The following is a 26138-nucleotide window of genomic DNA, read 5'->3' as shown; positions in this document are numbered from 1 at the left end:
CGTGAAAATTTTCCCTGATGAAAAACATTCTGGGTCAGCATCATAACGCTCATATTTCTATGATGTCTATACTGCGTGAAAATTTTAACCACTTCGGGGTGATTTGAGGTTTGAAAAATAACATCGTCCAAAATCACCAAATGGGTCTGATCGTCCGGAAACAAGTTTTCATCTTCAAAGGAATCAGGCAGTCCTTCAACAAATTTTATTTTTTTATTCATCTTTTTTAATTCAGCATACATGGGTTGGAAAGATGTATAAATCCACACAATGTTGTCGGGTACAGAATTCATGACGTGTTCACAATTTTCCAATACACTTTTTACAAAAAAAGTCTTTCCGCAACCACTAGGTCCTACAACCAGGCATGAAAAAGGTGTATGAAATCTGGGATCAAAGTCTACTCGTTCCATTTTTTCCATTTCCTCTCTAATACCCGAAAGGTAAAGTTTTCCCGTCGGGAAAGAGACGTCTTTTGTCATACACCACTCGAAACTTTTTTTCGAAAGACGAGTTATTTAAAAGGAACCCCCTTTTATCACGAACAATTTGGTGATGAGGGGTGTAGATCGCACCTGTTTTGTCTTCCTCCAGATAGCCCTCCACCAAATCTTTAACGCTGTCAAAGTTGACCCTCTCACAACACTCGCGGGTTTGAGTGATTCCTTTGGCACGCAGCACAGTTTTTTTTACCCTGCAGGGTTTGGTAGGCATAACTCTTTGGACCGGCGGAGGCGAATTCGTGAATGCTGTCTCCTCCCAACTCATCCGTCAAATCGCCTTGATAGGACCCCGTCTCCAGAGAAACTTCCCCCTCGTTTACCGTGTAGATTAAACTATCGGTGTCTGTGTAAAGAACTCTCTCTTGCAACCCCTCTAGGTAACCGTACATTTTCAAACGTGCGTAAGCGGTGGTAAAAGCAGCGACAAATACATTATTTGTGTTACCGGGAAGCACCACGCTGTTTTTACTGTATTGCCATTGCACCATAGCAATTTGCTCGTTGAGAAAGGAAAAATATTCAACCTGATATTTTCCTGAAAATACAAATTCGAAAAATACTTCACTTTTTCTCACCAATGTGGTCTGAGTTCTATTGTGCCTCTCCGCAAACTTTCCCCAAAGGCTGTTTAAACAGAGTTTTGACATTTGTCTCTTGGCAGGGTTGGGTTCGATTTTTTCAGCATCCAGCTGTATTCCCTGATTTTCACGATATTCACGAATGTACTTTTCCCTGCTTTCTGCATCGACGGCTTCTTTGGGATACCCTGAAGCTTCTTGCTTACCCTTTAGGAAAGTTTGAACATAACCCGTAAAAACGGTTTCGCTCCGTTCTTCAAAGTGCCACACCTCCGTAATCTTACCGACTCTGTATCCCAACTGTAAAGCTTTGTTGAATTCGTGCGTGACCCAGACTCCCGTCAATGCCGTTCCTTCCTCATCATGTTCGCAGGGTTCCTGCTGGTTATTGTTTTCTGCGCATGTGCGGCAAAGTGTAAAAACTAGTTTACCCTTGACCGTTCTGTAGGGTAGCACAGGGAAATAGAGACCTCGAGGAGGGTGAACAACGGCTCTGACCAGACCGAAATAGTTTCCAACATCGTCAAAATCCGTGTGGATGATGACAGGATGACCCAGGGGGTAAGGAAATGCGCTGTTGACGTACGGGTAGAGAGAGGTGACATCCTCATACAATACACGCTGGTTCTCACCCGCCGTGTGCCTCAAGCAAAAGGCGCTTGTCCTACCTCCATAAAGAGCGTCTCGAGGCATGAGAGGTGCAGGGTAATTGCGTGTTTTGAGAAAGTCTATTACCCTAGGGTTTGATTTTTTCATTTCATTCCACTCGTGCTCTCTGATGACGATGATGTTGACCTTGTGGTCACGCTTTAACGCTTTCATTTTTTTCTCGGTAGCCTTGTGCAACTCCTCGAACGGTGTGTTTGTCAAAGGGCATACAGCACCGGGTTCGAAACACGTCGGGCATCCGTGATAAAAACACCCCTGAAATTCCCAGACGAATGGTTTGCCACCGATTATAGCAAACCCATCCACAAAGTATGCCCCCATCTGTTTTTCGCCTTTGTTTAAAGCATGCTGAATGAAAATACCACGACGATGCGACTCCCATTCTAACCATTGGATGCTGGTGTGTGAGTATTTTTTACACAACCCTCGGTAGTTATCCGGGGAAGGTATGGCTAGAGAACGCGGCTCGAGGAAATTAGTCACAAACACCTTCATGCAGGCCGAGGCTATGGTGATACGGGAGAAGGGGTCAACACCCGTCTCGCTCGTAAACTCGGCTCTAAATTTGATGCAACCCTCACGAAGAACATTGACGTCGTTTTTACAGTAGTGTACCGCTTGTTTTTGGAAATCAAATACCTCGCTTTTCTCATTCTGATACCACGTCTCAAACTTGGTGCGTTCAACAGGCGTCATGCGTTCTACACCGTAATTGCTGATTGCGGGGTATTTTCCGACATAATTTAAATGTTCCTCCGAACTAAATTTGTGAGGAAAATACCCCTTGGACCAGCAATCACCGAGTCCTAACGCTTTTGGCATAGCGCTAAGCGGCATGGTAAGGAAGGAAAGCGAGTCAATGTATTTTTGCCAAAAATCAGGGTCTTTAAAACAGAGAACTTTACTCCCCTGCATGATAATTAAGGGTGCTATACCCAGCTGTACCATGCCTCTCAGAATCAAGTAACCGTCAAATCCTCTCGAATTGTGGGCTATAAATGTAGATTTAAGATAACGAGGTTTCCTGAAATGATTGAGGAAAACTGTAACACAATCCAGTCCAAAAGCACACCACTCTTCTCCTTGCAGAGTCTTGGTACAGACTAGAAAGGGAATGTGAGTGTGATTGTCATCGACAAACGTCTCAAAATCATAGAATATGATATTATCATTGTGGTTTACTTCACGTGGTTGGGGTTGTATATAGCAAAGATGTCGTGTTTCAGGTGTCTCTGAGTCACTGCGGGGTAGCTCTTCTTTACATATTTGACATTTTAACTTAGGGCACGTGTGTTTAGCGATACCTGTAGCCACAGGTACATCGTAAAATAGGTTGCATTTAAGGCATTTCTTTCGCCGATCGCAGTTGCTGACGAGTTTTTCCATAACCCGGTGTTTTACCCTGTGTCTGAGGAGACATGCAGGAGAACGACACCACATGTTGCAATCCCTGCAAAGCACAGTTTTCCCCTCTATTTTTACACACCCGTTTTGTGTACAGACCAAGCAATAACCGTCGCATTTGTGTCTGTTGGGTTTGTCGCACCCTTGGTAACAGTAGTGACAAACGTACGGTTTTGACAAAAAACCTTTAATGTCAATGATACCGCTGTAATGATTCTGAGATAAATACAGATACAACGGATTTTCTGATTTGGGGTAATCCGTCTCGAACCGTGAGAGGGGTCGTTGGCCCTCTTCTCTGTACAGTATGACAATTTTACGACGTACCACTTTTTCAAATTCACGAATATCACTGAAAGTGACGGAAGTCTGTTCGTCTAAGCCCGCTTTTCTCTGTATTTTTTCAGCCTCCGCCACAGCCTGGCTATCTGTAAATTCAGGATGTATCAGACTTGCTAGGCTAATGGCAAAACATAGTTGATTATTCGAGTTTAATGGATTGTAAAGATAACAAGCTTTTTTTCTGCGGATTTCATGTTCCAAAAGGGTTTCGATTTTTCTTCTTACACCACCTCGAGGGTTATGTATCACCTGGACCATCACCTGTATTTCTTCATCGTTCAATATTTCAACGTTTGATTGTACCAACAGATCTAACACGTCTTGAAAAGCATTCATCACACCCCCGGCATCGTTTCGAAATGTAAATGAAGTATGTTGATTTGCACTTTCACCGGATAACTCCAATTGAATGATATCGTCGGGTCTAGCTTCCTTAGTTACCATCTGTGTCAGCTTTTTAAGGCTCCCCAAGACTCCGCGGTAAAATGTGGTGTAATCTGTTACATCGTTGTTTTGAGGAAAAGTTAAAACGCTGGATAGTTGTATATTGTTGAATGTTTCCCTCCTCAAGACATTTACCCCATCACCCCTCTGGGTCTCATTTGAAATTGATTGGTCAGCCGTTGATGGTTGGTCCTGCATGACCCCCACCACCTCCGAAAAATCCAAACATTCCCCCGAGGGTGTTGCCCCTCCCAACACCTCGTGATGCTGTGTAGAGGCTTGTGTGGGTGTCGCCCCTCCCAACACCTCGTGATGTTGTGTAGAGGCTTGTGTGTTTGTGTTTGAATTTAACACATTAATATCATCTTGCAAAGACGGATCATCGTTTGGTTCCCATTCTATCTGGTTGTTTGGATCTAAATGATGATTACAAACGTCTTCATCTTCTACAATAACTACATCTAATTCAGATGGAACTACAGCCATTATATTTCTCTAAAGAAAAAAAAAGAAAAAAATAATTCGAATGGAACAGATATAACAAACCAGTATGTATCAAATCATGTCTGCCATCTTCATGAGAGTGCGAGCCAGTATACGATAGTACTGTTTCAGCCTTCTTCTGTTTCTATCACGTTTGTCGAGCTGGCGGGCGCATCTACGCTTCCTCCTGCGTTTGTTGCCTGTGGAAAAAAAAAAAAAAAAAAAAATTAACAAATATATATATATACCGGCTTTAACCACATGTGGCGCTGTCATCTCCACTCACGCAAGCATAGCCGGAAATAAACCCACCCCCTCCTTCCCCCGGACCCCGCCTACTACTCCTGGCGGGAAATTCATTTGAGCGAAAGACATTGGAATGAGAGGAGCTCTTTAAAGCTCCTGAGAATCTTAAAAAGCTTACAGAAAACGAGAAAAACTTACAGCGGGTGCCTGTCGGACATTCACCGTCGTTTTCGATGATTTCCCCTCGGAGCAAGGATTCGATGTCTGGAGTCTTTGGCGCAATCAAGCCTTCTCCTCTGCCTGGAATGGCCGTTGATGAACCCGCCAGCGTTAACGGTGACCAGCGAGCCGGAGATAAAAATGGAAAATCTGTAAGTAAATATATGTATATATATATATATTGTATATAGCATGTTTTTTTTTCTTGTAAAATGAGAATTATTTGACTCACCACAATGCAATTGTGTTAAAGGGATCGCGTTGGACTCTTCCGGCGAATCCTCTATAAAACAAAATAATGAATACACATAATATTAAATAATTCGAAGGTTTAAACACACCTCGATAATCATCTTCCAACTTTGTAAGATCGATCAAACAAAGTTCTTCGTCTTTCACTTCGTCGTCATCGGCTGGTAAAAAAAAAAAAAAAGTATAACAATGTCGTACACGTGCAATGCTTTTAACGTTTAAATGCTTAAACGGAGTTAAACCATTGTCTAATAACGTGGTAAAAACGGAGGTAATGAAATGAATACAGTAAAAAAAATTCGGTACTTACACAAAAGGATTGGAGACTCTGTTAGGAGATCCCTTGGTGGTGGGTGAATTTCAACTCGATGTCCGACTGTTTTTAGTTCGAATAAATACTTATTATAGTATCATTAAACAGACGTGTTACAAGGAATGAAAAAAAAAAAAAAGAAATTACCTTTCATTCTGCAAATCGCGGTTACACTGTGCTCTGCGATAGTTTCTCCAACTGTTTAAATATGTTTTCGTGAGGTATGGAAGTTGTTTCAAACGATCGTAAACATTTAAACTGTCAAATGGCTGGTCAGTTGCGAATCATATGACATTCTCAAGCTTCCTTAAAAACTGACCTCCACCTGAACCCTCCTTTGTCCCCTCTTCAGGTCTTAACGGTGTGTGCGTGCGAATGTGTATGTGTGTGTGTGTGTGTGTGTGTGTGTGTGTGTGTGTGTGTGTGTGTGTGTGTATCTGTGTGTGTGTGTGTGTGTGAAGTGAATTATATTTATATAGCGCTTTTCTCAAGTGACTCAAAGCGCTTTACATAGTGAAACCCAATATCTAAGTTACATTTAAACCAGTGTGGGTGTGCGTGTGTGTGCGTGTCCACATCTCCCCACGTAACAAAAACTTCCCAATCCACGGTAGATAACGATGAAAATATCGAGAAAGGGCTTCCGTCTCTTCTTTCTTTTAGCTGAAATAAGCAGGTATCCCCCATTTCGTATCTGAATACAAATCCAAAAGATCCCTCCATCCCGTACGCTTCCAAGTCCCATTTCTCACGCAAAGACTCGGTCGGTGGCATCTGAATACGATTTAGAAACACTCGACTTTTTTGCGGAGCGTCAATGTAAGTTTTATTATTTTTATAAATCGACACAGGCGTTTCACTAATCATGACCGAATCGAACGAAGTCTTTACGCTAACGTATAAAGCTCCAAATAACGACTAAGCCTTACACCGCCCTTTTGTACCCCCCTCTGCGTGTGTGTGTGTGTGTGTGTGTGTGTGTGTGTGTGTGTGTGTGCGTGCGTGCGTGCGTGCGTGCGTGCGTGTGTGTGTGTGTGCGTGTCCACATCTCCCCACGTAACATTCCCAGCCATCAATACATCGAAGCAGGGTCAAACATATGGTTAACCTTAAACTAATTAGTTCTTCCCAATCGTTTTAAACTGTCAAATGGATGGTCACATGGTGCTCAGATGACATTCTCAAGCTTCCTTAAAAAACTGACCTCAACCTGAACCCTCCTTTGTTCCCTCTTCAGGTCTTAACTCCACCCTCTTCCTGGCTCTTCCTGGTTTAACCCCTCCCACTTCAGGTCTTAACTCCACCCTCTTCCTGGTTCAACCGCTCCCACCTCAGGTCTTAACTCCACCCTCTTTCTGGTTCAACCACTCCCACCTCAGGTCTTAACTCTGCCCTCTTCCTGGTTCAACCACTCCCACCTCAGGTCTTAACTCCGCCCTCTTTCTGGTTAAAACTCAGCCCTCTTCCTGGTTTAACCACTCCCACCGCAGGTCTTAACTCCACCCTCTTCCGGGGTAAGCCACACCCACTTGACCTTGACATTTGACCCTGACCTTTGAACTTGACCCTTGACTTTGACCTTTGACTTTGACCTTTGACCTTGACCCCTCATAAATCATTGACCTATGACCTTGACCCCTCATAAATCATTGACCTTTGACCCCCATAAATCATTTTTGACTAAAGGTATCCCCTTAAATTCTCTCTGGGGTCCTCTTGATGTTTTATTCTACATGCCTGCCATGTTGGTCATATGCTGTTGAGGACCATGTTATTTTGCCATTTTTTGGAAGGGAAAGTCTCTCTTTCAGCTTCAGGGTTTTCTTCTTCTTCTGAAGATGATTCATCATGCTCTGGGTTGTATTCCCCCCCATCTTTTTCTTCTGACACATCCTCCACTTCCTCTTCTGAATCCGAGTTGTCTTGCTGGACATCTGAAAAAATCAGCTCTTCAGCGGTATAACCCACACTCATGGCTTCACCACGGACAGAAATCGAGGCCCTGTGATCTGCAGCACCGTTATAATATCTGGAAATCCACAGAAAATGAGCTCTGCTACTGATGGACTAAAACAACTAAAACATTGTAACATTGTGTGATGTATAAATAACTGACTTGAATTTCAACTCTTTGTGACTCATGGCTAATTTTGACCCGAAGACCACCTTTGTACATTTTTTGTACAGCTTACATGGAAATGTGAATAAAAGCAACATTTAACTCTTTTTTTTACTGTTTGTGCCAAGCTAGAAGAAGTCATAAAATTTCAAGTTAAAAAAATATCATTTAGCGGATTTTTTTTTGGTAATTAACACAGTGGCGGGTCAAAATTACATCCATCCATCCATTTTCTACCGCTTGTCCCTTTTGGGCTCGCGGGGGGTCGCTGGAGCCTATCTCAGCTACATTCAGGCGGAAGGCGGGGTACACCCTGGACAAGTCTTCACCTCATCACAGGTCAAAATGACATTATATACATTCCTTGTTTTATACTTGTATTTGAATTATTCTTTCAACATTACGGTTCGTGTTTACTGCACCAAATCGATTGAATTGAGCGATATGCATAACTAAGCCTCCAGCTGCTCAAGTGCAAGACAACAACTAACTTGACATACTGTATGTGACTTACACTTAATTAGAACCACTGCAGTAATGTTTCCAACTGTTCAGTTATTTGGCTGATAATGACACCTGGATTTCAATAACAAACTTGATAAATAAATAACAAAAAATAGTTAAGCAAGTGAATTGATGCTCTATTTAACGTTGGCATTTATTCAAGGAGACTATATTTTATAGGACTATTTCCTGCCACGTGGGACTTTTGAATTGAACTAAATTATATGTATTTGTTGTTAAAGTTGTTCACACTGGGATCATTTTTGGGACTTTTGCTGTTCTGCATGTTTTGCTTCATAAATTAGGTTGACATGTTTAATTATAAAAAAAATACAAGAAAAAAATAATTTAAACCAGAACAAAAATAATAATCACATAATTTGAGAATTATCAGCTGTAATTGTTTGTAACAGTTTTTGAGGACTAGCACCTAATGTTTTTTGTTTGTTAAGGAAAAATAAAGTTCACTTCCTTGACGCTTATACTATAACATCCTATCTCTATATTATATTATATTATCTCTACCACTCCCTTTTCAACGATAAAAGTTTTCAGTCTGTTGATGTTGGATTTAATCTTTGACCCCAGTCAGCTACATGTCAACAGCAGAACCACATCACTCTTACTTGGCCAGCTGTTGTAAATAAAGAGGCAGGGCGGTCACATCCCACACATCTCTTGAACAAAGACCTTGTGAAAATAAATAAATAAATAAAACAGACTCACGGATCATACAAGCCCCGTTTCCATATGAGTTGGGAAATTGTGTTGGATGTAAATATTAACGGAATGCAATGATTTGCAAATCCTTTTCAACCTATATTCAGTTGAATGCACTACAAAGACAAGATATTTGATGTTCAAACTCATACATTTTATTTTTTTGCAAATAATAAAACACTTAGAATTTCATTGCTACAATACATGCCAAAGTAATTGGGAAAGGGCATGTTCACCACTGTGTTACATCACATTTTCTTTTAACAACACTCAAACGTTTGGGAACTGAGGAAAGTAATTGTTGAAGGTTTGAAAGTGGAATTATTTACCATTCTTGCTTGATGTACAGCTTAAGTTGTTCAACAGTCCAGGGTCTTGTTGTCATATTTTACGCTTCGTAACGCGCCACACATTTTCGATGGGAGACACGTCTGGACTGCAGGCGGGCCAGGAAAGTACCCGCACTCTTCTACTACAAAGCCACGCTTTTGTAACATGTGGCTTGGCATTGTTTTGCTGAAATAAGCAGGGGCGTCCATGATAACGTTGCTTGGATGACAACATATGTTGCTCCAAAACCTGTATGGACCATTCAGTATTAATGGTGCCTTCACAGATGTGTAAGTTATCCATGCCTTGGGCCCTAATACACCCCCATACCATCACAGATGCTGGCTTTTGAACTTTGCGCCTATAACAATCTGGATGTTTTTTTTCCTCTTTGTTCCGGAGGACACCACGTCCACAGTTTCCAAATATAATTTGAAATGTTGACTCGTCAGACCACAGAACACTTTTCCACTTTACATTAGTCCATTTTAGATGATTTTGGGACCAGCGAAGCCGGCGGCGTTCCTTTGTGTTGTTGATGAATGACTTTCACTTTGCATAGTAGAGTTTTAACTTGGACTTACAGATGTAGCGACCAACTGTAGCTACTGACAGTGGTTTTATTAATTGTTCCTGAGCCCATGTGGTGATAATCTTTACACACTGATGTCGGTTTTTGATGCAGGACCGCCTGAGGGATCAAAGGTCTGTAACATCATCGCTTACGTGCAGTGATTTCTCCAGATTCTTTGAACCTTTTGATGATTTTACGGACCGTAGATGGTTGTCTGAAGCGTGAACATCCATTTTATGTGAGGCCAGGGGTGTTTGCGTTTGTTGTCGTCCCTGCCATTGTTGTTGTTTGCCGCTGAAATTTTTTGGGCAGTGTGGAGGAGGATTGTGATTAGCGCACTGTTGGAGTGGAAGTCAGCGACCCCGTCTGGGCGACTGCAGACAGCGCACCTCAGACGGGAGCGTGGCATGTGCTGGCTGAGAGACACAGCTGTCAGATGATTAGTTGGCACAGGTGGTACGTGTTAAACTAATTATCTGTTGTCCTTAACAGTGAGCGGCCGGGTGCAGGAAATCAGTACAGACTGGTGAGACGGAGAAGTCAAGAGAACTGCGCGAGAGAAAACTGAGCGACTGAAAAGTGGCTAGATAGATAGTACTTTATTGATTCCTTCAGGAAAATTAAAATTCCAGCAGCAGTGTACAGAGTTGAGATCAATTTAAATAAAAGTAAAAAGTAAATAATGGGGGTTTAAATGGAAACAAAATAGAGAAACTAAAAAGCAACAATGGGAATAAAAATATAACAGCAAAATAAGAATATAACAAGACAAAGTAGGCAGTAGTGACAATGTTATGAAAACGTATTGCACTGTTATTGTTTTGCATCCCCTGTCATCCTAGTACCCCCCGCCCCCCGCCCCAGAGAGGAGTTGTGCAGTCTAATGGCGTGTGGGACAAAGGAGTTTTTGAGTCTATTAGTCCTGCACTTGGGATGAAGCAGTCTAGCACTGAACAGGCTCCTCTGGCTACTGATAACGCTATGCAGAGGGTGACTGGCATCATCCAGGATGCTCACTTGTTTGTCAACAGTCCTCTTCTCTGCCACCTCAGGTTACTTACCTGTAATGCAAATTGTTGGATTAAAACTTCTGTTAACCCGAGCAATTGGCTTCCAGCGGTCCTATGTGAGTAGGCAGTTAATCATGTGATCGCCTGGCTATGTTTGATTGGTGAAACAGAGTCAAACGTCACCGGTGATTGCATTTGATTGGTGAAACGGAGTCAAACGTCACCAGTGACTGCATTTGATTGGTGAAACGCAGGCATGCGATAGATCCTACTTTGAAGGTATGTCTGAAAATGACAACAAAAAAAACGTGTATTAACAGATCGATGAAAAAAAGTAGCGTGTAGCAAGCTGAAAGTAGATAAATGGAGCGGAGTAAAAGTAGCGTTTCTTCTAGTAAAAGTATGTTGCATTAAAACTACTCTTAGAAGTACAATTTATCCTAAAAGTTACTCAAGTACCTGTAACGGAGTAAATGTAGCGCGTTACTACCCACCTCTGCTGATAGACATTAAAAACAATCATCAAATAAGGTGTGTATGTATATCAGGGGTCACCAACCTTTTTGAAACCAAGAGCTACTTCTTGGGGACTATTTAATGCGAAGCGCTACTAGTTTGATACACACTTAAATTAATTGCCAGAAATAGCCAATTTTCTCAATTTACCTTTTAACTCTATGTTATTATTAATAATTAATTATATTTATCTTTGTGGAAACACTGATCATTTAATGATTTCTCACAATAAATATATATAGAAACAGATACCCAGTGAGCACCCGTCCTTAGTTCAACGTCAAGGTGACGTTGAAATTACGTCGCGACGTCACTCAACCATATCCTGACCAAATCACAACCAACTGACCCCACCACACCATATGTTGCAAATCTGGTTTGTTTTCATCATTGGGGGACATCGTCGTTTCAACGTGTACAATTCAACTTGGTAACCATTCTGCCCGCGCATCGGCCATTTGCGACAGTTTTCAACGAAACCGTCGCTTGATGGCAGCGTGAACTAAAAGCCAAGCTTGTGCGCATGCGTGCTGAAGTACTTCCTTTCCAATCCAGCAAGCCAGATGAAGAGCGAAGATTTGAATTGGAAATCGAACTATTTCACTGCAAAGGGTTGGAAGCTTCCGGAAGGAGAGACGCGGAACTACCAAACATTTGGAGTGAATTTGGCGACGGCGAGAGTATCTAAATCTGTTTTGGCGGTTGAGCATAAGCTGTTTTGTGACTGAATCGAGATGGAAGGGGATAGTGACGGGATGTATGAGGATAGTATGGAAATGGATAGGACTAGAGGGGAGAGAGGAAAGAAGGGGAGAGGAGGGAGTGAAGGAAAGTCGAGTGCTAAAAGAGTGCATGAAGACGATGAAGAGGTTGATAAGAGGAAAAGGGTTATGATGGATGAATATAAGATAATTTATACATTTAAATCAAACCAAGATATGAATGACATTAGTTTGATGACACTGGTTAAGGGATTAAAGAAGGACATTGGAGAGGTGGAGATAGCGAAGGTTCTCAGGGACGGACGGCTGTTGATTAAATGCAAAAATGGAGAGCAAAAGAACAAAGCAATGCGATTGCAAAAACTGTGCAACAAAATAATAAAGGAAAAAATCGAAGTGGGAGAACGAAAGGGGGCAAGAGGAGTCGTGACAGGAATCCCAAGAGGAGAAAATTTAGATGATCTGAAAAAAGAAATAAAAGGAGGAACTGTCACTATGATGAAAAGAATGATGGCATTTAGGAATGGTGAAAAGACTGAGAGCGAATCCGTGCTAGTGCAATTTGCAGAGGAGGTCCTACCAGAGAGAATCATGATTGGGTATTTAAGCTTCTATGTTAGAGCTTACGTGCCACCCCCAGTACGTTGTTTCAAGTGCCAACGCTATGGGCACATAGCTAGTGTGTGTCATGCTAAGATGAGATGTGGACGGTGTGGAGGAGAGCATGAATATGGACAATGTGGAGAAAATGAACAGGTCAAGTGTTGTAATTGTGGCGGGAATCACACAGCAGCGTATGGGGGCTGCATCATAAGAAAACAGGCAACAGAAGTACAGCAAATCAGAGTTGAAAGAAATATTACATACGCAGAGGCAGTTAAAATAAGAAATCAAGAAAGTGCAGAACAGGACAGAAGTGAAAATAGTTCAAGAAATAAAAAACAAGAGGCAGCAAATACAGGAATTTCCATGGACAAACTAGTTGTATTCCTGGCTTATGTAATAAATTGTACAGAACAGGCTAGAAACAAGACTGAGAAAATCAAAATAATTGTGAAAGCAGCAGCAAAGTTTTTAAATTCAAAAGAACTATCCTGGGAACAGGTGCAAGGTGAGCTACAGAGAGTAGACGAGACCGAGTCATGTTACCACAATCCAACGCCATGTTAATTGTTCAGTGGAATGCCAGAAGTTTGATAGCAAACGGACAGGAATTAAAGGGATATATTAATAATATGAAAAATAAACCACATATAATATGTATTCAAGAAACATGGCTGAAGCCAAAATTAAACTTTATAATAAAAGGATATATAACGATACGTAAAGATAGGAATGATGGGCAAGGAGGAGGATGTGCCATATTTATTAAGGAAGATATGCATTATTCAATATTAAAAGAAAAACAAGAACTAGAGATAGTAGGAGTAGAAGTATGGAATAATAAAGAAAGATACAAAGTACTAAACTTCTATAATCCATGCAAGAAATTAGAAATTCACCAACTAGAAACAATAATGGAGCACTGGAGTGGCAATATTATTTGGTGTGGTGACTTTAATGCACATAGCACAATGTGGGGTGAAAAGGATGACTGGAATGGGGATACATTGGAAGCACTTTTGGAGGAAAAAGAACTGGTGTGTGTGAATGATGGGTCGGGAACAAGGTTAGATGTCGTCACGGGTAAAGAAACAGCAATAGATTTAACACTAGTGTCACAAGGGTTAGCAGGAAAGGTGGAGTGGGAAGTAAATAAATACAGCACAATGGGAAGTGATCACTATCCAATCTTCATTCACATAAACATAAATCATAGGACAGAAAGCACTAGGATAGAAGGAAGATGGAAGTATAATCATGGTGACTGGGAGAAATTTAGGGAAATTAACGACATAACTTTAAAGGAAGTAGATATAAATCAAGATATTGAACAATTAAATACAGATATTACAAAGTGCATAATAGAAGCAGCCGAACAGAGCATACCAAGGAATAGTATAGGGAGAAGAAGGAAGATAGTGCCGTGGTGGACACAAGAGTGTACAGATGCAATACAAGAACGGAATAGAGCATTTAGAATATTGAGAAGAACACATAATTTCCAAGACATGATCCAATATAAAAGGCATCAAGCTAGAGTAAGGTATGTTATTAAAAAACAAGAAAACACCATTGGAGAACTTTTTGTGAAACACTAAATAGAACTACTCCTTTAAGCCAAGTGTGGGGAATGATCAAGAGAATGTCAGGGGTCAGAAAAGAACATAAAAATCATGTGATGAAAGATGCAATGCGGAGTGTGGTAGGAAATGAAGAAAAAGCAGAACTTTTAGCAAAAACCTTTGTTAAAGTGCACAGTAATGATAATTTGAGAAATGTAGAAAAACAAAAGAGAGAAGAAACAATTAGTTTAAATATTGAGAAAATGAAGGAAGACAACGATAATAGTTTTATCAACACTATGGATATGACATTTTCTTTGGATGAAATGGTTCGAATTTTAAAAAAAGTTAAAAATACGACGCCAGGGAAAGACCTGGTGAGTTATCAAATGATCAAAAATTTAGGTAGCATCGGCAAAGAAGTGGTCTTGAAATTATATAATACGATATATGAAGAAGGAAAATTACCAGATGAGTGGAAAACAGCTGTAATAATTCCAATATGCAAGCCAGGGAAAGATCCGGAAGAGGCAGGAAATTATAGGCCGATAGCATTGACCTCAAATTTAGGCAAAGTAATGGAAAAAATGATTAATGAAAGATTAATATATTATTTAGAGTCAAAAGAAATTATAAAAAACTACCAAAGTGGTTTTCGCAAAGCAAGAAGCACAAATGACCCAGCAGTGCAGCTGGAAGAGGAAATTAGAAAGGGACAAATAAATAAAGAAAGTATAATTGCGGTATTTTTTGACATAGAGAAAGCGTATGATATGTTGTGTAAACAGGGGTTGCTGATGAAACTAAATAGGATTGGGATTAGAGGAAGAATGTACAGATGGATAAAATACTTTTTAACAAGTAGAACATTATTAGTAAAAATAGAGAATGAATATAGCAGAGAATACAAAGTGGAAAATGGGACCCCACAAGGGAGTATAATAAGTCCAGTACTATTTTCCATCATGATAAATGAAGTTTTTAGTGAAGTGGAAGGGTTAGTGGAGGTGGCATTGTTTGCTGATGATGGAGTGATGTGGAAGAGAGGTAGAAATACAAATCATATAGGAAAGAAGATTCAAAAAGCTGTAAATAATGTTCAAGACTGGGGGACGGCTTGGGGTTTAAGATTCTCTGTTGGAAAGACAAAAGTCATACATTTTACGAAGAGGAAAGTACAAAACAAGCTCCAAATAAAACTCTATGGAGAAAATATAGAAGAGGTACAAGTATTTAAATATTTAGGAATATGGTTTGATAAAAATATTAACTGGTCAACCCACATCAGCAAGATAGTGGAGAAAAGTAAAAAGGTGTTAAATATAATGAGGGCTTTGAGGGGTAAAGATTGGGGGGCTGATAGGTTGACATTGAAAACAATATATATCACATTAATTCGATCTGTTATCGACTACGGATGCATTATTTATCGATCTGCTTCAAAAACTCTACTTGAGAAAATAGACCGGATCCAGTCGCAGGCGTTAAGATTATGTTGTGGAGCTACTAAATCTACTCCAGTGGCAGCATTACAAGTAGAAATGAATGAAAAACCTTTGGACATGAGGAGAGATCAACTCTCAGCAGTTTATTGGGCAAACTTAAAAGGATCCAAGCAAGGACATCCAACCCGTCAAGTGCTAATAAATTGCCAAGAAAAAGGGAAGAAAAAAATTAATAGTTTTGGGTGGATAATAGGAGATATATGTAAAAAAACACAAATTGACAATATTAAAGTGAGCCCTACAGTACCAATTCCTGCAATACCACCGTGGATGTATGAAAACCCAAAGGTAGACATGCAGTTACTGAAGAATAGACATTTAAATAGTTACCAAATAGAACAACGGATTGAGGAAATGTTTTTTGATAATATTATGATATACACAGATGCATCAAAAACTATAAATAGTAAAGTAGGAGCTGCTGCAGTTATCCCACAGAGAAATATAGTCTTGAATAAAAGAATTAGTGATAAACTATCTGTTTTTACGGGGGAATTGGTAGCAATTTATATGGCAGTTAACTGGATAGAGGAAAACAAAGCTAGGAAAGTAGTCGTGTGCTCGGACTCCAGCAGTGCATTGACGAGCATAAAAAACATAACATCAGAAACAAGACTAGATATAGTTTATGAAATAGTTCAGGCAATCTACAGAATAAATAAAGCGGGAGGTGTGGTAACATTTCTCTGGGTTCCTGCTCATGTAGGAGTTGAGGGAAATGAGTTAGCTGATAGGTACGCAAAACAAGCAACCACTAAAACAGAAGTAAACATGGAGATTAAGCACAGTAAAGAAGAAGTGAAGAGTATAATTAAGATAGAACACAATAAAAAGTGGCAGGATAATTGGAATAAGGAAACAAAAGGTAGATAGTTTTACAAAGTCCAGAAGAAAGTAGGTGTAATGAGAGGAGGGGGTAGAAATAGGAAAGAAGAAGACATTATTACTAGAATGAGATTAGGCCATACATATCTAAATAGTTCACTAAAATTGATAGGCAAACATACTACAGGGCTGTGTGATTTTTGCCACCAGATAGAAAATGTTGACCATGTCTTAATACAATGTAGGAAATATAATAGAGAAAGAGAAATACTGGAAAATAAGTTAGCAAAAGAAAATATTAGGTTAGAAGTGGGAGATATATTAGGATTGCATTCAGAAAACATAGGATATAAAGCAATATACACATATTTAAAAATCACTGGGTTAAGTAAAAGAATATAGAGTAGGGATCCACCTCGGTCCACACTCCATTACAGTAGGTGGCGGTAATGCACACCAGAAGGTTGCTTGCCAACCGCCATAAAAACAAAAGAAGAAGAAGAAGAAGATTTCACTGCAAAGAAAACCATCGACGTCCATAAAGATTCAGGTTTGTACCTTGAGATAATACCGGTTATTTATATCTATATAATTTTGGCCCTTTCACAAGAGGGTTGCAGGAAAACGAGTAATGTATCTCACGCCTATTCTCAACGTTTTTTTTTTTTATTGTATAAACTGGACCTGAGCAAACTTTTTTTTTCCTCCCCGAGCAGACCACTAACATTTTTTTCCCCACCTGCCCAAAAGCAAACAATTGTTTCTCCAGGCTAAAACAAAACAACATTTTTTTTTGGTTCTGTACCCATTGTCTTTTACAGCCGCGCCAGTCACTGTATTAATTTTATTCCTCTTGATTTTGATCTTCAAAACACCCGTCTGGATGGCAGTTAGGTTTTTCTGGATCATTTTAATGTTTATTTAGAATGTTGCCAGTTTATTTTAAGTACAAGTACTTTTTAATTAGTTTGATTTGTTAGCAAGGCTTCGTCTCAAAAGGCAAGTCCACGGGTCGCCCATAAAAGGATCCATGTAATATTAAATGCTATGATCTTTACTTATTTTTTTATTTTACTGATGAGGCCAGTACTGCTATTACAAGAGCTTTTGTCAAGTATTGAAACTTCCAAATGGTTTCACTGTTGACCTGTTGGCCAACATGTATACTAAAATATATGACAATAAAATATTCAGACAGATTTTGTTTCATATATTTTATGATTGACAATAAAAGATTGCACGGAGCGCAGACATCTTTGGGGGGTACAAAGTTTTTTCTCTTGGCATAAGAAGGCAACCAACTTTTTTTGTCAACAGTCCTCTTCTCTGCCACCTCAGGTTACTTACATGAAAGTACATAAATGGAGCGGAGTAAAAGTGGCGTTTCTTCTAGTAAAAGTATGTTGCATTAAAACTACTCTTAGAAGTACAATTTATCCTAAAAGTTACTCAAGTAGCTGTAACGGAGTAAATGTAGCGCGTTACTACCCACCTCTGCTGATAGACATTAAAAACAATCATCAAATAAGGTGTGTATGTATATCGGGGGTCACCAACCTTTTTGAAACCAAGAGCTACTTCTTGGGGACTATTTAATGTGAAGCGCTACTAGTTTGATACACACTTAAATTAATTGCCAGAAATAGCCAATTTTCTCAATTTACCTTTTAACTCTATGTTATTATTAATAATTAATTATATTTATCTTTGTGGAAACACTGATCATTTAATGATTTCTCACAATAAATATATATAGAAACAGATACCCAGTGGGCACCCGTCCTTAGTTCAACGTCAAGGTGACGTTGAAATTACGTCGCGACGTCACTCTAGTGCAGTTAGCCACATTTGACTAACTGCACTAGAGCAAGCCCGGTCACAGGCAATTACAGAGCCTGCTAGCCTGGGTATGGAGTCAGTTAAGCTAGAACTAGCCAGCGCCAGGCTGGATGATCCCTGTACACATAGCAATTTTCGTAGAATAATACACAACTCACAAAAAAAAATTTCTACTGTGTCTATGACTACGTCAGAGTTAGACATGTGTTCTACTGAGGTGGCAAATTATGATGCGTTCAGTTTATCGCAGCGCCAAGTAGACAATCTGAAAATTCCCGTCATATCAATTCCTAGATATGGTCGTAATTATTTTAAGTATACTGCGCATAATAAACGTAACATTATTAATATTGCTACTACGGATAATTTTATCAACAACTCCTTAAAACAGCCCACTACCTATAATATGGGCTTTCTAAACATCAGATCTTTGTCTCCCAAAACGTTATTAGTCAATGAGGTCATTAGAGACAACAACCTTAACGTCATCGGTCTAAGCGAAACCTGGCTTAAACTAGACGACTTTTTTGCGATAAATGAGGCATCCCCTCCTAACTATACGAATGCGCATATTGCCCGTCACCTCAAAAGGGGAGGGGGTGTCGCACTAATATACAACGAAAACTTTAACTTTAGTCCTAACTTAAATAATAAATATAAATCGTTTGAGGTGCTTTCTATGAAGTCTGCCACACCTCTGCCTCTGTGCCTGGCCGTTATCTACCGCCCCCCAGGGCCCTATTCGGACTTTATTAGTGAATTCTCAGAATTTGTTGCTGATCTAGTGACGCACGCCGATAATATAATTATAATGGGGGACTTTAATATCCATATGAATACCCCATTGGACCCACCGTGCGTGGCGCTCCAGACTATAATTGATAGCTGTGGTCTTACACAAATAATAAATGAACCGACGCATCGCAGCGGTAATACGATAGACCTAGTGCTTGTCAGAGGTATCACCGTTTCCAAAGTTACGATACTCCCGTATACTAAAGTATTGTCCGATCATTACCTTATAAATTTCGAAGTTCAGACGCATGTTCGTCAAACTAATAATACTAATAACTGCTATAGCAGCCGCAACATTAATGCTGCCACAACGACGACTCTTGCGGACCTACTGCCCTCGGTAATGGCACCGTTCCCAAAGTATGTGGGCTCTATTGATGACCTCACTAACAACTTTAACAACGCCCTGCGCGAAACCATTGATAGTATAGCACCGCTGAAGTTAAAAAAGGCTCCAAAAAGACGTACGCCATGGTTTACTGAAGAAACTAGAGCTCAGAAATTATTATGTAGAAAGCTGGAACGCAAATGGCGCACGACTAAACTTGAGGTGCACCATCAAGCATGGAGTGATAGTTTAATAACTTATAAACGCATGCTTACCTTAGCTAAAACTAATTATTACTCAAATCTCATCCGCATTAATAAAAACGATCCAAAATTTTTGTTTAGTACAGTAGCATTGCTAACCCAACAAGGGACTCCTTCCAGTAGCTCCACCCATTCGGCAGATGACTTTATGAAGTTCTTTAATAAGAAAATTGAACTTATTAGAAAGGAGATTAAAGACAATGCGTCCCAGCTACAACTGGGTTATAGTAACACAGATACGATTGTATATACGGTGGATACTGCAAATATCCAAAATAGTTTCTCTCGTTTTGATGAAATAACATTAGAAGGATTGTTACAATGTGTAAATGGAATAAAACAAACAACATGTTTACTTGACCCACTTCCTGAGAAACTTATTAAGGATCTTTTTGTATTATTAGGTCCATCAGTGCTAAATATCATAAACTTATCACTTTCCTCGGGCACTGTTCCCCTTGCATTCAAAAAAGCGGTTATTCATCCTCTCCTTAAAAGACCTAACCTCGATCCTGACCTCATGGTAAACTACCGACCGGTGTCTCACCTTCCCTTTATTTCGAAAATCCTCGAAAAAATTGTTGCAGAGCAGCTAAATGAACACTTAGCGTTTAACAATCTATGTGAAACCTTTCAATCCGGTTTCAGGGCAAATCACTCGACTGAGACAGCCCTCGCAAAATTGACTAATGATCTATTGCTAACGATGGACTCTGATGCGTCATCTATGTTGCTGCTCCTCGATCTTAGCGCTGCTTTCGATACCGTCGATCATAATATTTTATTAGAGCGTATCAAAACACGAATTGGTATGTCAGACTCAGCCCTGTCATGGTTTAACTCTTATCTTATTGATAGGATGCAGTGCGTCTCCCATAACAGTGTGACCTCGGACTATGTTAAGGTAACGTGTGGAGTTCCCCAGGGTTCGGTCCTTGGCCCTATACTCTTCAGCATCTACATGCTGCCGCTGGGTGACGTCATACGCAAATACGGTATTAGCTTTCACTGTTATGCTGATGACACCCAACTCTACATGCTCCTAAAGCTGACCAACACGCCAGACTGTAGTCAGTTGGAAGCGTGTCTTAATGAAATTAAACAATGGATGTCCGCTAACTTTTTGCAACTTAATGCCAAAAAAAACGGAAATGCTGATTATCGGTCCTGCTAGACACCAACCTATATTTAATAATACAACTTTAACATTTGACAACCAAATAATAAAACAAGGTGACTCTGTAAAAAATCTGGGTATTTTCTTCGACCCAACTCTCTCCTTTGAGTCACACATTAAAAGCGTTACTAAAACGGCCTTCTTTCATCTCCGTAATATCGCTAAAATTCGCTCCATTTTGTCCACTAAAGACATTATCCATGCGTTTGTTACGTCTCGTCTCGATTACTGTAACGTATTATTTTCGGGTCTCCCCATGTCTAGCATTAAAAGATTACAGCTGGTAGAAAATGCGGCTGCTAGACTTTTGACAAGAACAAGAAAGTTTGATCATATTACGCCTGTACTGGCTCACCTGCACTGGCTTCCTGTGCACTTAAGATGTGACTTTAAGGTTTTACTACTTACGTATAAAATACTACACGGTCTAGCTCCAGCCTATCTTGCCGATTGTATTGTACCGTATGTCCCGGCAAGAAATCTGCGTTCAAAAGACTCCGGCTTATTGGTGATTCCTAGAGCCCAAAAAAAGTCTGCGGGCTATAGAGCGTTTTCCGTTCGGGCTCCAGTACTCTGGAATGCCCTCCCGGTAACAGTTCGAGATGCTACCTCAGTAGAAGCATTTAAGTCTCACCTTAAAACTCATCTGTATACTCTAGCCTTTAAATAGACCTCCTTTTTAGACCAGTTGATCTGCCGCTTCTTTTCTTTCTCCTATGTTCCCCCCTCCCTTGTGGAGGGGGTCCGGTCCGATGACCATGGATGAAGTACTGGCTGTCCAGAGTCGAGACCCAGGATGGACCGCTCGTCTGTATCGGTTGGGGACATCTCTACGCTGCTGATCCGCTTGAGATGGTTTCCTGTGGACGGGACTCTCGCTGCTGTCTTGGATCCGCTTGAACTGAACTCTCGCGGCTGTGTTGGAGCCACTATGGATTGAACTTTCACAGTATCATGTTAGACCCGCTCGACATCCATTGCTTTCGGTCCCCTAGAGAGGGGGGGTTGCCCACATCTGAGGTCCTCTCCAAGGTTTCTCATAGTCAGCATTGTCACTGGCGTCCCACTGGATGTGAATTCTCTCTGCCCACTGGGTGTGAGTTTTCCTTGCCCTTTTGTGGGTTCTTCCGAGGATGTTGTAGTCGTAATGATTTGTGCAGTCCTTTGAGACATTTGTGATTTGGGGCTATATAAATAAACATTGATTGATTGATTGATTGATTTTTTTTTTGCAGAGCTTACAGGAGTAAACTTTTTTTTTTATATATGTCAGGAGAACAAACTATTTATTATTCAGTTTTTGCTAAACAATCTTCTTTTTCCAAAAAAAACCATACCCTCCCCCACGTTTCATCTGGTCCGCCCCTAAGTCTAAGTACATGTACCACTACCGGTAATTGAAAAGCAGAACGTTAATGCAAGGCAATGTACCAATGATTTCAGTTTATGCATATATGGAACGAAACAGTACACTTGCTATGATACATATAATACCAAAAAGGATAATTTTTTGATAAAACTGTCCTTCCATGTGCAGAAATTGGAGACAGTGGAGGAATTACTCGACCTTGACGAGTTGATAAAAACTCAACCAAGCAAGAAAGATTTGCTGGTAAGTAATTAAAACATTATAATTGTGTAACTGTTTTTACATCGGAAATATTATTGTATTTAGGTAGAAATTTCAGGTTATGAAATCGTGTAGATAAAACAGGCCCTATACTTGAATGTATGTATGTGTTTGCCAGCCTCTTCCCCCAGTGTATGCTAAACACGTTCTCTTGTATATTTGCAGACAGCCAGGCTCTCAAAAATTGGTGGATATGACTTAAAGAGCTGTTTAAGCAGCATCATGGACAGGTATTTTCTTCTTTCTCTACATATATATTAAAAATAGGCGATGTAAGACCCAAATTCTAATCTATGAGTGCTAGATCGGGAATTATAATAATGCGAAATTCCGTACTTTTTGCCTGTTTACAGCTAGTGTCTTGGATACCCAGACGGGGACCGAAACGATGGTCCATGATGCCATAAAAAAATAAACTGAAATATGCCCCTGGACGGAAGGGAGGAATAGGATGGGCATCACAGGCCAAATAAATAATTATATTGATTGACATTCTCCATTTTCTTTGTACTTAATTTCAATTTTGCATTAACAGGATTCAGCCTGGAGCTATGTATGCACTATGTTTTGTTGTCTTTAATTATATTGATATATTGGTTGATATTACGTTGATAATTGGTTGGTTGATCTTAGGTTGAAACTGAAAGTTGAATCAACGTTGAAACATTGACGTGGATTCTACGTCGGTATTTAAACGTTGATCCAACTTTCATTTTCAACCCAAATCCAACGTTATTTCAACACGGGAAAGTAACGTTGTTTCAACGTTGATTAAACGTCTCTGTTAGGTAGAAACTGAAAGTTGAATCAACGTTGAAACATTGACGTTGATTCAACGTCGGTATTTAAACGTTGATCCAACTTTCATTTTCAACCCAAATCCAACGTTGTTTCAACACGGGAAAGTAACATTGTTTCAACGTTAATTAAACGTCTCTGTGCCCACTGGGTAAATATCAATATGCAACACTTTATTTTTATATTTTCTATAATTGCACATTTTTCAAATTGAACATTTTCAAATTATCACTTCTAAGACAGTCTTGTGAAATCACAATATCCCATTTTAACTAGCTAGCCACTAACATTTTTGAACAAATCATGAATTACTTTGCACCATGTTTGTACAAAATAATAACTCATGTAAAATACAAAAGTCAACTCTCAAATTTTTAAATAAATCATGTCTCACTTTGAACTGGACACCAAATCTGTTATCTGTTGCTTTGTCAGTTAGTGGGAAGCCTGGCATTGCATGCTGTTAACTAGTGTGTTGTACTCTGGTGTGTAACTTGACACTGCAACTCTGAGTGAGTCTTGCAGATGTGCATTAGTGAGGCATGTTCTGTATTTGTTCTTGATGAAGTTCATGTCAGAAAAGGCTAATTCACAAAGATAAGTTGAACCAAACAGGCTTGCAACCTTCATAGCTTCTGCGCATACACCACTGTACTTTTCTGTGTTAACAAGGCACCAAAAGTTTGGTGCAGCCTGGTGGGCTTTAAATTTTAAATTGTCAGGAAAGAAGAGGAAGGAATTTAAAAGGTAAAAAGGTATATGTGTTTAAAAATCCTAAAATCATTTATAAGGTTGTATGTTTTCTCAAAAATTGTCTTTCTGAAAGTTATAAGAAGCAAAGTAAAAAAATAAATGAATGTATTTAAACAAGTGAAGACCAAGTCTTTAAAATATTTTCTTGGATTTTCAAATTCCATTTGAATTTTGTCTCTCTTAGAATTAAAAATGTTGAGCAAAGCGAGACCAGCTTGCTAGTAAATAAATTAAATAAAAAAAAAATAGAGGCAGCTCACTGGTAAGTGCTGCTATCCATCCATCCATTTTCTACCGCTTATTCCCTTTCAGGGTCGCGGGGGGCGCTGGCGCCTATCTCAGCTACAATCGGGCGGAAGGCGGGGTACACCCTGGACAAGTCGCCACCTCATCGCAGGGCCAACACAGATAGACAGACAACACTCACACTCACATTCACACACTAGGGCCAATTTAGTGTTGCCAATCAACCTTTTTCCAGGTGCATGTCTTTGGAGGTGGGAGGAAGCCGGAGTACCCGGAGGGAACCCACGCATTCACGGGGAGAACATGCAAACTCCACACAGAAAGATCCCGAGCCTGGATTTGAACCCAGGACTGCAGGACCTTCGTATTGTGAGGCAGACGCACTAACCCCTCTGCCACCGTGAAGCCCGGTAAGTGCTGCTATTTGAGCTATTTTAAGAACAGACCAGCGGGCTACTCATCTGGTCCGCGGGCACCACGTTGGTGACCCCTGGTGTATATATATATATATATATGTGTATATGTGTGGTGGGCGTGGCCTGCGCACCTGCAGCGAAACGGGGTTTGGCAGAACTGGCTTAGAGATTAGCGACAGGTGAGTGGATGACACAGCTGAAAGTGTTTGTCTAAACACCTGTCGCTCTGTTAAAGGCAGCAGTCGGGAAGGAGAAGTTGTGGGAGTTGGAGCGAGAACGAGATCGAGATTGACAGATGCCAGAGACAATTGCTGAAAAGCATAACAAAGACGATTTATCGAAAAAAATAAACATTGTTGAGAACCAGGAAGAATCTGTCATATCAGTGCTTGGTGGTCCGAGGAACCCTGAGGAGGGAAACCTCCACAATATACAAACCCCGTTTCCATATGAGTTGGGAAATTGTGTTAGATGTAAATATAAACCGAACACAATGATTTGCAAATTATTTTCAACCCATATTCAGTTGAATATGCTACAAAGACAACATATTTGATGTTCAAACTGATCAACTTTTTTTTTTTTGCAAATAATCATTAACTTTAGAATTTGCTGCCAGCAACACGTGACAAAGAACTTGGGAAAGGTGGCAATAAATACTGATAAAGTTGAGGAATGCTCATCAAACACTTATTTAGAACATCCCACAGGTGTGCAGGCTAATTGGGAACAGTTGGGTGCCATGATTGGGTATTAAAAAAAAGGTTCTCAAAAATGCTCATTCTTTCACAAGAAAGGATAGGGGGAGGTACACCCCTTTGTCCACAACTGATAGTAAATAGTCAAAAAGTTTAAGAACAACGTTTCTCAAAGTGCAATTGCAAAAAATTTATGGATTTCAACATCTACGGTCCATAATATCATCAAAAGGTTCAGAGAATGTGGAGAAATCACTCCACGTAAGCGGCATGGCGGGAAACCAACATTGAATGACCGTGACCTTCGATCCCTCAGACAGCACTGTATCAAAAACCGACATCAATCTCTCAAGAATATCATCACATGGGCTCAGGAACACTTCAGAAAACCACCGTCACTAAATACAGTTTGTCGCTACATCTGTAAAAGCTCTACTATGCAAAGCGAAAGCCATTTATCAACAACATCCAGAAACGCTGCCGGCTTCTCTGGGCACGAGATCATCTAAGATGGACTGATGCAAAGTGGAAAAGTGTTCCGTGGTCGGCCGAGTCCACTTTTCAAATTGTTTTTGGAAATATTCGACATCGTGTCATCTGGACCAAAGGGGAAGCGAACCATCCAGACTGTTATCGACGCAAAGTTCAAAAGCCAGCATCCGTTATGGTATGGGGGTGCATTAGTGCCCAAAGCATGGGTAACTTACACATCTGTGAAGGCACCATTAATGCTGAAAGGTACATACAGGTTT

General features: G+C 40.1%; 1 protein-coding gene and 1 long non-coding RNA gene across 11 annotated transcripts in view; one reads left to right on the top strand and one right to left on the bottom strand.

The window, feature by feature from the left end:
- Positions 1-194: 194 nt before the first annotated feature.
- Positions 195-26138, bottom strand: part of slc38a6 (solute carrier family 38 member 6) — a 101845-nt gene continuing 75901 nt past the window's right edge. For 3 of the 8 annotated variants that reach the window (XR_009806124.1, XR_009806125.1, XR_009806123.1), the window contains 3 exons: positions 5121-7387; positions 4868-5038; positions 195-4623 (listed from right to left, as the gene is read on the bottom strand). Coding sequence is in view for 5 of the 8 variants with exons in the window: in XM_061895213.1 (XP_061751197.1) it covers positions 638-4426 (3789 nt within the window). In the remaining 3 variants the exon portion in view is untranslated. Of the gene's footprint in view, positions 4624-4867; positions 5039-5120; positions 7388-10280; positions 10996-26138 lie in introns of those variants that run through there. The other 5 variants (XM_061895220.1, XM_061895218.1, XM_061895213.1 and 2 more) reach the window with 4 other exon arrangements.
- LOC133549637 (uncharacterized) lies at positions 16897-25061 on the top strand. 3 transcript variants are annotated; one of them, XR_009806128.1, is made up of 5 exons: positions 16897-16993; positions 22383-22457; positions 22641-22705; positions 24339-24682; positions 24924-25061. It is a non-coding gene; the product is annotated as an uncharacterized LOC133549637 (long non-coding RNA). The 3 variants fall into 3 exon arrangements; XR_009806127.1 differs by having other exon boundaries at positions 16900-16993; positions 24339-25061; XR_009806126.1 differs by lacking the exons at positions 24339-24682; positions 24924-25061 and adding an exon at positions 22829-22962 and having other exon boundaries at positions 16901-16993.

Source organism: Nerophis ophidion, linkage group LG03, assembly GCF_033978795.1.
Source record: "Nerophis ophidion isolate RoL-2023_Sa linkage group LG03, RoL_Noph_v1.0, whole genome shotgun sequence".
Taxonomy (NCBI): domain Eukaryota; kingdom Metazoa; phylum Chordata; class Actinopteri; order Syngnathiformes; family Syngnathidae; genus Nerophis; species Nerophis ophidion.
The sequence above is the reverse complement of the archived record's forward strand: the minus strand, read 5'-3'. Positions and strand labels throughout refer to the sequence as shown.